General features: G+C 40.0%; 1 protein-coding gene across 9 annotated transcripts in view; it reads right to left on the reverse strand.

Moving 5' to 3' along the window:
* LTBP1 (latent transforming growth factor beta binding protein 1) overlaps positions 1-14,840 on the reverse strand; it is a 392,695-nt gene that overhangs the window by 248,489 nt on the left and 129,366 nt on the right. For 7 of the 9 annotated variants that reach the window (XM_077843645.1, XM_077843643.1, XM_077843641.1 and 4 more), the window contains exon 4: positions 4,605-4,774. In XM_077843645.1, coding sequence (XP_077699771.1) covers positions 4,605-4,774 — 170 coding nt within the window. The remainder of the gene's footprint in view (positions 1-4,604; positions 4,775-14,840) is intronic. The other 2 variants (XM_077843646.1, XM_077843644.1) reach the window with 1 other exon arrangement.

Consider the following 14,840-nt stretch of genomic DNA (forward strand, 5'->3'; position numbering starts at 1 on the left):
CTTTTTGCATGAATTATTTGGGTTTGCTCCTGAGCACAAACTATACTAATAGTCAAGACTGTTTTTATAAGATGGTCTTTCAAATGTTATCAAGTCATTTTAACTTTTCTTCCTCTGGGTTGTAAATACTAAAATAAACACAAGAGAATTTGGTTTACATATTCCATTTTTTTCCTAGAAGTCACCAAGGAAAATACTGGATAAAGCAGATCCCTCAGTTCATACCATCCATCTTTAGAGAGAGCCCAAAGAGCTGCATTCCTGGGAGTTCAGGCTAAGTATTTTATAACTATCTATATGGTGATAAAAAAAAACTTATAAGTACTTTAATTTTTGTTTAACATAACATGGTTTTTAATATATTCACAGGTCATACAATCACCATAACCATCTATTTCTACGATACTTATCAACCCAAAAGAAACTCCTTAACTATAAACAATCACTCCCCATCCCCCACACTCAACCCCTAGCAATCGCTAATATACTCTATGTCTGTATAGATTTGCCTATTCTGGACATTCCGTATAATGGAATTATATGTGACCTGAATCCTTTTGTGTCTGGATTCCTTCACTCCACATCCTTACAAGGTTCATTCACATTGTGGTATGTACCAGTAGTCCATTCCTTCTTTATGGCTGAACAAGGCATTTAAGACACACCACATTTTGTTTATACATTCATCAGATGATAGACATTTTGGTTGTTCTCACTTTTTGGTTGTTATGAATAATGCTGCTATGAACATTTGTATACAAGTTTTTGTGTGAACATATGTTTTCAGTTCTCTTGGGTCTATACCTAGAAGTGGAAACACAGGGTCATATAGCAACTATGTTTAACTTTTGGAGGACTTCAGGTGATAGCTTAATGTGATTCAGTCTAGCCAGATGGCAGTTACCGGTACATCCAAGGAAAATGTTATTTCTGTCAATATTAAAAGGCTTTCTTTAAACAACCAGGAGTAACATCCATTATTTTCCCAATTGCTGTGTGGCCTGTCACTCTAACATTAAAGGAAACTAGACTTATTGGATAAGAGTGGTCTCCTGGTAGTTCATACTCTTCCAGCTGCCTTCCAACTAGTGGAGATTTATCGGAGAACATTATGGTGTGGAGTTGCCAGGGCAGTGACAATAAAGGACAGTTGGATATAGACAGGGCCTCCTGGACAGCTTTTGATTCAAGGCTATGACCTAGGTACCTACAGATACAAAGTCTAGATGTTTTTTGTACACTGAGAGACTGAGCCACTAAATCAGCACCTGGCAAACTTTACAGACCATGAGACTAATCTAGCCAGCTACTCGATTTTTTTTTTTTACAACCTGCCAGCTAAGAATGATTTTCACATTTTTAAATGGTCATATTTTTAAAGGTTATGTAAGAACCTATATGTAATGTCCTCAATTATGTATCTTGGCTCACCAAGCCTGAGGTATTTACTATCAGATCCTTTAAGAGAAAGTTTACAGAACCCTGCTGTAGCTGACACTCATGTAAATTAAATTCTCTTAAGACCAATGAATAAAGCGTAGCACCATTATTAATTTGTCACCAGAGATATCCACTAAGCAGCGAATGCCCAACACAGGATGTCAAGTGACCTGGGAAGTGACTCAGGAGGGTAAAGCACAGAACCCAAATAGGAAAGGCAGTATGTATACAGTGGTTAAGGATGGCACATTAGGTGATCAAAACTCGGAAAATTCTAACAAAATGTTCATTCTTCACAGCAGAGTACACCTCCCTAGCAGCTTGATAGTTTGGTTCTCCCTATCTACTTTGTTCTATCTAGAGAGTGCTAGACATATTAACACACTTGGCTTTACTGAACCCATCACTCCCCGTGCCCTCCCCCTCACTCCCCTACCATCACCCTTTTCCTGCTTATTCTGACCATTTCTCTCTTGTCCCACTGGGTGTCAAGAGCAAATCCTTATTCACTTGGGTTTGGCAGGGCTATGGCCTCCTCTATTATCATGTGATTAATTTACACAATGCTTAGAGCTCTAGTTAAACATCATCATTGCTACTTGCATGATACTATTAAACCTACATTCATTATGACAGACCACCTTTTTCAATCCCAATTAAACAGGGAAAACACCACTTGCCTTTTGCCAATCTCAACATTTGCTCCAGTCCCAAAACTTCCCAAAAGTAACAGCAGTGGCCTGTTACGAGGCTCCTCAGTCTCTTCCCCAGATACATTATCTCTACCTGCTGGTCATATCTTCTGTTGTTCTCATGAGCTCAAATGATCTCCTCCTAAACCTGGACCTTAAAATTCTTTGGCAAAATGAGAGATTCATCTGTTTACATTTGATCTCTTTTATAAAGATGAAATTAAAGACACTAAAAGCTCCTGCTTTTCCTCAGACTTCCCTTACTTTCTCTTTTCTGTTACATGTAAGGTTTTCTTGGGGGATCCTTTCACCTAATATGAAGCTGAATATGGGAAGACATTACTTTTAGGTTCTTAGTATTACTCATTCCTCCTTTCTAGTTTTAATCTTTCTATTGTTGTTCTTACTCAATTTTGCTATTTCCGTAACTTCATGGTCCTGCCAAATTACCTCTTTTTAAAACTTTCCCATTAGCCTTCCAGCTCTCAAAAGAGTTTTGGTCTCAGCAAAAAATAGCCACATCTCCTTTCCTGGCCTTTCTATATGCCTATTTCAGTTAGTTCCTGGACTTTTTTTTTTTTTTTTTTTTTGAAAAGCCACTAACTCCTGGGGAGTATGAGCAGAGAATCCCATCAATGTGATTATATGTTAATCTGAATTATTCTCCTAGCTCCCAGCTATGGAAGAACTACATTTAAACAGAATGGGTGGGAAATTGATGGACAATATAGATAAACTTATCTTCCTGTTTTTCTAAAATATAATTTCATCTTCCAGAAGACCCTTGGACAAAGGTCTGAGAGTTTAAAATACACATAGTGGGACCAGTCATTCCAATAATGAATCATCGACAGATCAAAACCAGTCTCATTCCTAGTCTTAATACCAGCGATTCTCAGACCACCTTTTCCTGATACTTCCATGTAGTTCAAAATTCTCTTCTCTTTCAGCTTTCAAAAACTCTCCTCCCATCACATTCTAATTCTGGAAGGCTTCTAAGAAATTTCTATCTATGGTAGAAGGGGAGGAGGGCGGGGGATGGGAGTGAATGGGTGACGGGCACTGGGGGTTATTCTGTATGTTAGTAAATTGAACACCAATAAAAAATAAATTAAAAAAAAAAAAGAAAAGAAATTTCTATCTATATAAAAATCCAAAGAAATAAATAAGTACCTCTTTGGAGTTATTTTTTAAATTAAGATTAGAAAAATACTACATACTCCGGGATATTCACACAGAACAGGTTATGAAGCACTTAACCCAAAGGATCTTTAAACACAAGACAAACACTTGTATTGTTTTACAAATGCCTTGGAAGCGTCTTGCCTAAAGGACCAGGAGATGCTCTATAGGATTTCTCCATTCTTCCCTCTTGAAAATCCTCAGGACTTGCTGTCCTCATCAGCCCTACCAACCTCACCAAATTACTGCTCTGGGGTTCCTGCCTCAGGTCACCGAGCATAATTTTCTCAAAAGATGAAAAATGCAAACCTTATATTAGATAGTCTTTTTGTTAAGTGACCAATTCTAAGGGAAGAGTCAATCACTCTAGGATGGTGACCAACTCAGGAGGTGCACGTGGGCCCAGGGAACCAAACCCACACATATACAGACTTCTGAAGGGCCACATGGTTGTAAAACCTCTAGCTCAGCTATGGGCACTCCTTTTGGTGGTGAAAGATAGTCCTTTTCAACCTAACAACTGGCATCCTCTTTCATTACTTGTGGCGCAGGCAATCAGTCAACGTGAGACAGAGCAGGAAGCTGCTGGAATGGGCGCGTGTGTCTAGCTCTCGGCTCTGAATGGTCTGCGCCTCACTCCAGAACGTTTCCTCCAGATGCTGCCAGCAGACACTCTGTAATACCTAAACCACAAATCATCACATTCCCCACCCTTTGAGCCAGGGCTTGTCCTTGAGCTTCCCACATACTGAGATATTAACCAAGCTGGCCACTGATACAATAGCTCCTTACAAATTCAGAGTAAAACCTGCCACGCCATCTGCTCGATATACTAAAAAGTGGACCTCCTACCATAAAAACAACCACTGTAGGTGAACCTCACAGAGTAATGCAGGACATTTCAGGCATTTCACAAGTCATGAATCCTGGCTAGCTTACTAAAGAAAATATTTTATCAATGTAAACATGTCAGGCATACAACTTATCTAAAATGAGAACAAGTATCTCTCAGAAATGGAGCCATCTTGGAGAAACAGAATTACAGGCAGCCCACTTCAGTCTTTGCCAACATCCAAGGAAACTGCTTTCCTCAAAATAAAGAAACTGAATTGCTGTCTGGTTGTTTGGGAACCAGGGTGGGTTTGTTGTGTTTCTGGGTTTTGTTTTGTTTTTTTTAAACAACTCTTAAGTTTTATCTGCTATGACACATTAAAGACATCTAAACCAAACAAAGTGTTTCCAAACTGTAATACTGTAACTTAGAAAAATCATTGACTGGACTATACTCACACTGAAAAGGTGCCGTAACTTGACCCTGCCCGTATCTCAAAGGGAACGAACCTTCAGTGGACTGCTCTCCTGATATCACCTTCTGGGCTGCAAAGTACTTGGGCTTCAGTACATATTCCTGGGTCTGGCCATGATGAATCATCACATTCTGTGAGGAAAGGGGTGTCACTCTGGGAAGAAACAAAGTGGGGATAGGGATATTAATTACAGATTTTTTAAAACTAAGAAGGGAAAAATAAATTAAACTTAGAAAGGAAATAGACTCCACACAAGGCTCAATTTTTCCTTCAAATACTGTAGTTGCCCATTTATAACACAAGGGACTAACTGCTTACACTTAGAAACCTTAACATATGGGCACCTGGGTGGTTCAGTCAGTGAAGTATCTGATTTTGACTCAAGTCGGGATCCAGGACAGTGAGATGGAACCCCACATTGGGCTCCACACTCAGCACAGAGTTGGCCTGTCTCCCTCTCCCCACACTGGCATGTGCTCTCTATTGGAAAGAAGGAAGGAAGGAAGGAAGGAAGGAAGGAAGGAAGGAAGGAAGGAAGGGAGGGAGGGAGGGAGGGAGGGAGGGAGGGAAAGAGGAAGAGAGGAAGAGAAGAAAGAAAAGAAAGAAAAGAAAAGAAAAGAAAAGAAAAGAAAAGAAAAGAAAAGAAAAGAAAAGAAAAGAAAAGAAAAGAAAAGAAAAGAAAGAAAAGACCTTAACATCAAAGGGACTCTGCCTATCTAATCAAGAAGTGTAGGCTAAAGAGGCCACCACAAGTGGATTCTATCAGGGGATTCAGAGCACAGTTACCATAGCCCATATGCAGAACACAAGACATTTATATGTAAGAAAGACATATGTGAACAGGTACATATATTTAAAAAGTGCATTTTATATATGCTGATAAGTAGGCAGTACTGGAAATGCAAAGAGGGGGAAAGGAAGAAGAAAAAACAGAAAGGAGATTATGCAAGAGATCCCCAGCTTGATCAGTTATGCAAAATTAACTCTCAACGATCAGAGCCTGAACAGTAAACAGTGGGACGTCCCTAATGATAGAAAGCTCAAAAATTGGAAAAAAAGAATTCTTAATTACCTTTTGAAACATAATTACGATAAGGAAGAAACATATTCAACTTTTTCTAGTTCACATTTAAATATTTTATGCTGTATCTCATAACATTAAAACTATTATGGTTAAATGTTTTATAATTACTAGCTCCTAAGAATAATAACAATGGTAATAATAACTAATCACAATCTCATTTCTTCAATACCACAAGTCAAGACCTCTGGGGACTCCTGAACACAATTACTCTGTATTAACCCTCTGGCCCAATCGTTTTCTAGGACAGTTCTCTTTTGTTGCATGTAATGGAAACTATTCTCTTTTTAAGTAATTTTTTAAATTTTAATTCTAGTATGGTTAACATATAGTGTTACATTAGTTCTGATATTTCATCCAAACAATACAAAAACACTAATTCAAAAGGATACATGCACTCCTATATTTATAGCAGCATTATTTACAATAGCCAAGATATGGAAACTGCCCAAGTGTCCATCAATAGATGAACAGATAAAGAACATGTGGTAATATATACACAATGGAATATTATTCAGCATGTAAACTTTAAAATAATAAGCCTTTGCCCAGATTTAATAATTCCCTGGGGAACAGAACTAACATCATTAGCTAAGCAAGACTAATAAATAAACAATGTGAAGAAGATAGACCAACTAATTCCAGAAAATGCTTTAAAAATGCTTAATTGCTAGTAAAACTGCTGGGACAGAGTTTTTTTTTTTTTTTTTTTTTAAGATTTTATTTATTCATTAATGAGAGACAGACAGAGAGAGAGAGAGAGAGAAGCAGAGACACAGGCAGAGGGAGAAACAGGCTCCATGCAGGGAGTCCAACGTGGGACTCAACCCCGGGACTCCAGGATCATGCCCTGGACCGAAGGCAGGCGCTAAACCACTAAGCCACCCAGGGACCCCTGGGACAGAATATTTTAGCAGCAAACTGAGCCTATGGAAGGAGACCTCTCCAGAGTAACCCTGAATTTTACCGACCATGGCATAATTAAAGCCATCTAAACCAATCAAAATATTCCCAAATTATGATACTTTAACATAGGAAATAGATGACTGGGATATAATCACACTGATAAGTAGTCCAAAGCCCCAAAGATTCTCCCAAATGAGGGGCTCTAAATAAGAAGAAATGACACTATGACGGGTGAGTATGAAAGATCAATTGCCAAGCCACAAAAACCACCACCACATAGTGTCTCATCAAAAGCAGTAACAGTCCTGAATAAAGGCAGTCTACCCAACTGATCCTCAACTGGAGTTGATGGATAAGCTCTTCTGTAGGACAAGGCATCCGTGAGAAATGAAGGAAGAGGCTAGGATGAAGAGTACCTCCCCCTTAGCCAGTCAGTGATCTCGATCCACCACTTTACAGCTTAGAGTTGCAGGAAAACCTAGGAAAATCCACCCTGGGCCTGACTTTTCCCAGACACAATTCTATGGAAGGGCACTCCCTCTATCACTAGAATAATAACTTAAATTACTAAAAGCCTAAGTAAGGCTTAATGTTGTAAACACTTTTGTTTTGATGATGTAAGTGTTGGTTTGAACTTTAAGTATGTTTGGTTGGGATTGAGTAGAAAGTGTAACAGCTGGACACATCTGGTGGTGAATGATAAGAACCACAAGTCTACTCCATCAGCCTCCTGAAAACAGGAAGCTCTTCTTCCCATCTCCAGAGCAACTCACTCCCCAACTATGCTGTCATCCTGTCACTATGCTGTTGGCACCTGCTGGTAGAAGTATTCCTGTTCACAAAGGAACACCATTCCAGCTCTGATCACTGCCAGGTAGGATGAGCTCAGGGCTGGGGGGAGAGAGAAGGTCCTGCCTCCTACTTGAGATCCTCCCTACTCTCCCCTCTGAATCAAGGAAGTGAGAGGCACCAAGAAATGAGCTGAAAGCTAATATATGGGCTCTTTTTCCCTACACCTAACTGGAAAGTAATGAATAAACAAATAAGATGAGCTTACCAGGTCTAGAACTTGAGTGACAACCCCAGCCATCGCGGACTTAAGGAAATGAGCAGTGAGTAAATGCCAGCACAATGATACTTAAGTCTGACTACAGTAGAAGCACTCTCCAAGTCACAAACACAGTGCAGACATGGAGCTACACCTGGACTGCACTTCCCCTTTCTCCACCACCTTTCCTCTTCTCCAGTGCAAGCATATAAATGCACAGGAACAGACTGAAGCCACTCTGAGTGACGGCCCCACAGATTAGGAAGCAAAGCCATGAATGGTGGCAGCACATGGGACAGATGGAGGAAACTGTTCACTCATTTCACAAATACATGATTTGGATCCTCTTCAGTCTTCCTCCCTTTATGGTGGGTGTCCACTCTTCCCTCTAATTTCATCGTTCTGTTATTTCCACTCAGGACAACCTCTCAGTCTCACAAATATAAATCCTCTTTAACTCTTCTTTCTCTTTTACCCAAATATTTCAGGAATAATCCCTCTCCTTTCATTTCAACTGGGGTTTTCTCCATTCTTCCCTCCTCCTGGGTGTGGGAACGTAATTTAATTATCACTAGTGAACATCAGATTTGTCAGAGCATTAGTTTTTTTTGAGAGAACTAAAATACTAGGGAAAATTAAGCTAAGAATGAAAACTGTAGGACCACTGGTTCAAAATGATTTTTTAAGGTACCTATATATCTCAGTTTCCTCCAAAGATGTCCTTAAAATTATAAAAAATAAAAAAAGATTTAAATCCAGAGTTGACATGTGGCTGTTACACAACAGTATAGCCACACTAGTCATTACAAGATGGGAAATATTCTGTTCTGATAAACAGCTGTTATCCCAAAGCCCTTAGTGGCCCCGCCTCCCTCTACTGGGCCTCCCAAGACATACATCCCTTTAATCCTATAAATAAGGAGTTGACATGTGGCAGAGCTGGATCTCTGGATCTCTGAATCTCTGTTCAGCATCCCTTCTGATTAGTCAATACCTGTGCCACACAGGGTAATAAATATGGTTCATTTTGGCCATTAATAAACACACAAGAGAGATTTCAACAAATCTGTAAGACTCAAAGTAGATTGAGAAATGCTGACTGTTGTAGCAGCATGGAGGAAGCCATGGCCTGAGAAATATTTTAACTTCTTCTAGGTAAACCTGCAGTAAGAAGTCCATCATGCTTGGGAGACCCAATACATGTGTACATATGGGGTCTGTGTTTTCATATAACTCAAACAAGTTTTATACAACAATATTTACCCTTACCATGAGGAGGGCACTTTGATGTTTTGTCCTCTCATCTATTTTTTAAGTGACAGTCTTGAACCACTACATTGATTTCATGACTTCATGACTCCCTAATGGGTTGCAACCAGTAGGTTTAAGGGCACTGGTCAAGAATCATTCTGTGAGGGCACAGCCACAAAGAAAGCAATCTTCTTGGGGAAACACAGAGGCATTTTGGACCTTAAACCAAGTAAAGCAAAGGGTGATGAAAAGTAGGGCTAAACACTGGTGTCTTAACTAAAAAATCTATCTATAAAGGCAGCTATCCTCCCCAACTCTAACACACAGAGCATCCATTAAGTCAGACTTCTATCCTTCTCGGGGGGGGGGGGGGGGGGGGGACTAGTATTCTTCCCTAAAAGAATAGAACTGTATTGTATAAGTTAAAAAACTTACTGCTCCCCACTCCCAGAATAAGGCCTTCTCATTCTGGATTCTGGGTTCCCCTAGATCAAAGACTGCTCTCCCATTTTTCCCCTAAAAAGAAGCTTGCCAGGAAATCAGGAAGACCGCAGGCTCCAAGAGAGTAATGCTAGGGGGAAAAGGAGTCATGAAAATGAAAAATATGATTGCGATTTTGAAGACACTTGACTATATGGTATAAATACAACTGTTAGAAAGAAAAATGGGAGAATACATTCAAATTTGAGCTAAGAACACTTCTTCAAGAAGCATGCATGAGAGTGAAGGACACATAAAGAAAGAAAGTCAAGCATTGAGTGGTACATCCATGAACAAAATATTACAAATGCTGTAATGATCAGAAACAACCAGGTTACCAACTTTGGTGACATCAATGTACAAAATTAGCAAGAGAAGTTGGGAAATTTCTTTTTTTTTTTTTTAGGATTTTATTTATTTAGTCATGAAAGACTCAGAGAAAGAGAGAGAGACATAGGCAGAGGGAGAAGCAGGCTCTCTATGGGGAGCCTGATGTGGAACTTGATCCCAGGACCCTGGGATCATGACCTGAGCCAAAGGCAGACACTCAACCACTGAGCCACCCAAGCGCCCTGAAGTTTGGAAAATTCTTGGAGAAGAAAAGGAAGGAAGACTGGGAGAGCCACCACCTTCACCTTATAAAATGCAAAGTCATTAGATACTAGTCATGACCTTGATAGATGACATTGACTTAAGAAGAAACAGAAGCATAAATGTGCTGTTGGGGTGTACACAAGCTATGAAAATGAAATAATGATTGTGAGAGAAAGGGTGGGAAGTAAGAGGGAAAGCAAATAAGTTAAATCTTCACCTTCTATGGCAAGAAGTGTTTAGAGACATCTAAAAGGAATACATGAAGAAAAGGCTGGATGGAACTTACTATCAGAAGGACCAATATGACTTGAGGATTAAATGCTAGATGGCTGGGGACTAAACAGAAAAGGACTCAAGTGATAATGAAGGTTTCAAGCCTGGTTAACTGGACAGGTACTTTTGTTCAAGGTCACGGGAAAAAGAAAGAGCAAAGAAACATGCTGAGTTACGGCAGTCGGAAGAAAGGGTCAGTCTGCAAGGACGGTAATTATGTTAGAGACAGAACATGGAGTCTCTAAGGGCCCATTAGGGAAAGCCTCCAAGATGAAGAAAAGTGATGTTCTAAGCGGAGCCAATTTCTTCAAAGGCAAAAATGTTTCAGAAAAAAAGAACACAGAACTACATGATCTGGAGGATATTCACACTTAAGGGTAGGGACATAAAGAGAAAATGGGGGGAAAATTTGGAGAAAAACAAGAATAATGCAGATCTAAAAAGGACAAATGGAAGAATGTTTCCAGGGAAACTTTCTAGGACAAATAGGTGGCTCAGTGGTTGGGTGTCTGCCTTTGGCTCAGGTTGCGATCCTGGAGTCCTAGGATTGAGTCCCACATTGGGCTCCCCACAGAGAGCCTGCTTCTCCCTCTGCCTGTGTCTCTGCCTCTCTCCGTGTATCTCTCTCATAAATAAATAAAACCTTTATTGAAAAAAAAAAAAAGAAGAAGGTTTCTAGGAGGAAAAGAGAGAGGACCACCTGCCAATTGCAGCATAAGAAGCAGGGAAAGAGATTCAGGAAGGCCATGCCTGGGTTAGGGAGGCCACTGGCACCATCCACAGCGTGGTTTCAGTAGTGAGAGGAGTGTGGCTGCAGCAGGCAATACACTTGATAGGTGACATGCTGCGACACAAGGACAAGACAGACGAGGAAACATGGGCCAGAGCTGAGGGGTATGGCTGGCCATCTGGAGACCCGCATCTGTAGACACCTCTGTATCTTTGGAAGCGGAGGGGAAACAATCGCATACAACTTCTTTCCTTAAAAGAAAGGATTAGTCACACACTGTTTACACTGCTGCCTTCCTAGTGGCAATTTTTGGCACACATATGGACTAAACTTTTCCACATTTCTACTAGATTCATTATTTGACCTGTGGAACGGGTGGGAGGATCTGGCAAAACACAAGCCCCTTTCCACTTAAGAAAAGAGCTCTGGACCTCACAGAAGGAAACCCCCATCAGGCCATAAAATGTTTCCCACAGAAGGCCAGTTTAACGCGATCCAAACCTTTCCCCTATGGTTAGAGCCCTCAGGTTCATAATCCAGATGAAGAAAAATCAGAAGAGGAAGAAAACAGAACGACAGAAGGAAGCCACCAAGGGTCACCCCCAGGCTTTCAAGGCCAGTTTGTCCTTACAAAATTCAAGGGATCAGATGTGCCTTGCATGGGTTCCACGTTGTTCAAAACCATGGGCACATGCCCCTCGAGGAAATGGCAGTGCGCCCAAGTATATGAGATGTCAGCTGCAGTGTGATGGGGGAAACAGAGTTCTTGAGGATGATACGCACAGAGGGGAAGGACCAAGGAAAAACACACGGCAAAGAGGTCCCCAGGCAGCGTAACACACATGGAAAGGGAGACTACCTTCTGTGATGACCCCATTCACACAGAATGATCCCTCAGACCAAAAAAAAGATTAATAGGTAAAAGGCTGCTGATGACGAGATCAAAGGGTAGCACAGACTGCCAGTAACCGGATAAGGAGAGCTGGAGGAAGCCAGAACACACACAGTGAAAGTAAAGTGAAACAAGCAAACACAAAGTCTTGAGAACAGAAAGAAAGAAAAGAGACTATGAAAAATCTAAGTGTAGCGGATAGACCAGTAGAGGATTGAGGAAATGAAAATGGGACAGTAGATATTGCAAGGGGAGAGGGAACGCATGGAGATTAAGTAAACTTTGGTGGTCATTGTCAATAAATAGGGAAAACACAACCAAGTAGTTCGTGAACCAATTTTCATTTGTAAGTGGTTCTTTCCTGGGAGTGATTTTGCCCCCCAGAGGGGCTACTGAGTGTCCTATATTGTACAGGGCAGTCCTCCACAAGAATGAATTATTTGGCCCCAAATGTTAACAGTTCCAAAGATGAAAGACCCTGTTCTCAACATGTGCTATTATCACCAAATGATTTTAATAAACATACGTAAAGAGCAAATGGCCTGTGACTAGGGACATAGCCCTGTACTCATACTCAAGTTGCCTGAGTGGCAAACTGCAAGGGAAGCTAGCTTATCACTGAAAATGTTATGGAATAGCAATTTTTAAAAAAAGTCATTCACAGAAGCCCTTGTAGGAACAGTACAACATAGAGTTGGGAAGAACTTTTTGTTCAACTGCTTGGCATGGAAGAGTGCTATGAAGAGATGGTGGGCAAATAGTCACCAAACTGCTTTCTAAGGTAGGCAAGTCCAATCTACCGTACATGTTTAGTTATGCTAAGAAGGTCACCCACGTTTGGAGCTTGGTGCCAATTGTTGGGGTAACAAAGGTGAGTGCTGCATCTACAACTTCCCACATCTGCCCTTCCTTCAAATGGTCTTCCAAATCATCCCTAAAGAAATGTCTGATCTAAGGCGTCTCACAATTGGCCCCCCAAGAGGGAACCTGTGTCTCCACACAGCCCTGGTTAGGCGATATTCTTCTGAAAATGACTGCTACATGAAAACATCCCAGGAATTCTCAACTCATCTCATCCCAAGTTCCTAGAGGAGGGGAAAATATAATCAATGGGTTATAACGAAGAGGAAACTTTAAAAAGCAGCAGGGAAAAGTCCTCCTCTTGGAAAGTTTAACAAAATAATCCCCACAGTTCGGAAATAAAAAATGAAGTTGGCTGAAATTAGTGCTTGGAAAAAATGTAAATGGTCTAAACAACTCCATTAAAAGTCAGGGGTTGTCAGAATGGTTAGCAAGCAAGACCCAACGACACGCTGCCTACAACAAACCCACTTTAACTATAAAGACAAACATGTTAAAAGCAAAAGAATGAGAAAAGAGTTCACATGTTCACATGAATCATAAAGCTGGAGTGGCTATGACTACTATGTTAATAACATGCAGAGTAGATTTCAGAGCAAAGAATATTACTATGGATAAAAAGGATCATTTCATAAGGATAAAGGGTCAATTCATCAAGAGGACACAAGAATCCTAAACAGCTGTGCACTTGATAACAGAGCTTCAAAATATGTGAAGCAAAAACTGTTTTTTTTTTTTTAAAAAGCCATGAGAAACATAATTTTGTTGTTTTAGTTCCTGTTTCAATATCCGTTTAAAAAATTAACAGAACAAGTACATGGAAAATCAGTAAGGATATAAAAGACTTAACACTATCAACCAACTTAACCTAACTGACATTCATAGAACACCCCACCCAACAACAGCTTAACACATGTTTTCCAAGTACATACAGAGTATTTACCAAGATAGACCATAATTTGGGTATATAAAAAGTGTCAGTAATTTTTAAAGGATTTGAGTCATACAAACTATGTTCTCTGGCCATCATGAAATTAAATCAGAAATCAGTAACAGAAAGATCTCTGGAAAATCCTCTAAATATGTGTAAACTAATAAACCAAACCAGATTTGTGAACTTCAAAACAACCAAATGATTCACAGAACTAGAACAATCTAAAATTTGAATGGAAACACGAAAGATCCCAAATAACCAAAGCAATTTTGAAAAAGAAAAGCAAAGCTGGAGGCATCACAATTCCGGACTTCAAGTTAGGAAGTATATAGTATATAAAACTTCAAGTTATATCACAAGCTGTAGTGATAAAGACAGATCAATAGAACAGAATAGAAAGCCCAGAAATAAACCCACAACTGTATGGCCAAATACTCTTTGATAAAGAAGGAGAGAATATCCAATGGAAAAAAGACGGTCTCTTCAACAAATGGTGTTGGGAAAACTGGAGAGCCACATGCAGAAGAATGAAACCAAAACCAGACCACTTTCTTACACCATACACAAAAATAAATTCAAAATGGATAAAAGACCTAAATGTGAGACAGGAAATCATCAAAATCCTAGAGGAGAACACAGGCTGTAACCTCTTTGACATTAGCCATAGCAACTTCTTATGAGATAGGTCTCCTGAGGCAAAGGAAATAAAAACAAAAATAAACAATTGGGACTTTATCAAAATAAAAAACTTCTGCACAGCGAAGGAAACAATCAACAAAACTAAAAGGCATCCTACAGAATGGGAGAAGATATCTGCAAATAACATATCTGATAAAAGCTAGTATCCCAAATAAAGAATTTATCAGGGATCCCTGGGTGGCGCAGCGGTTTGGCGCCTGCCTTTGGCCCAGGGCGCGATCCTGGAGACCTGGGATCAGATCCCACGTCGGGCTCCCAGTGCATGGAGACTGCTTCTCCCTCCGCCTGTGTCTCTGCCTCTCTCTCTCTCTGTGTGACTATCATAAATAAATAAAAATTTTAAAAAAAAAGAATTTATCAAACTCAACACCCAAAAAACAAATAATCTAGTTGAAAAATGGGCAGAAGACATGAATAGACATTTTTCAATGAAGATATACACATAGCCAGCAAAATGTGAAAAGATGCTC

This window comes from Canis aureus, chromosome 12 (genome assembly GCF_053574225.1).
Source record: "Canis aureus isolate CA01 chromosome 12, VMU_Caureus_v.1.0, whole genome shotgun sequence".
NCBI classification, from domain to species: domain Eukaryota; kingdom Metazoa; phylum Chordata; class Mammalia; order Carnivora; family Canidae; genus Canis; species Canis aureus.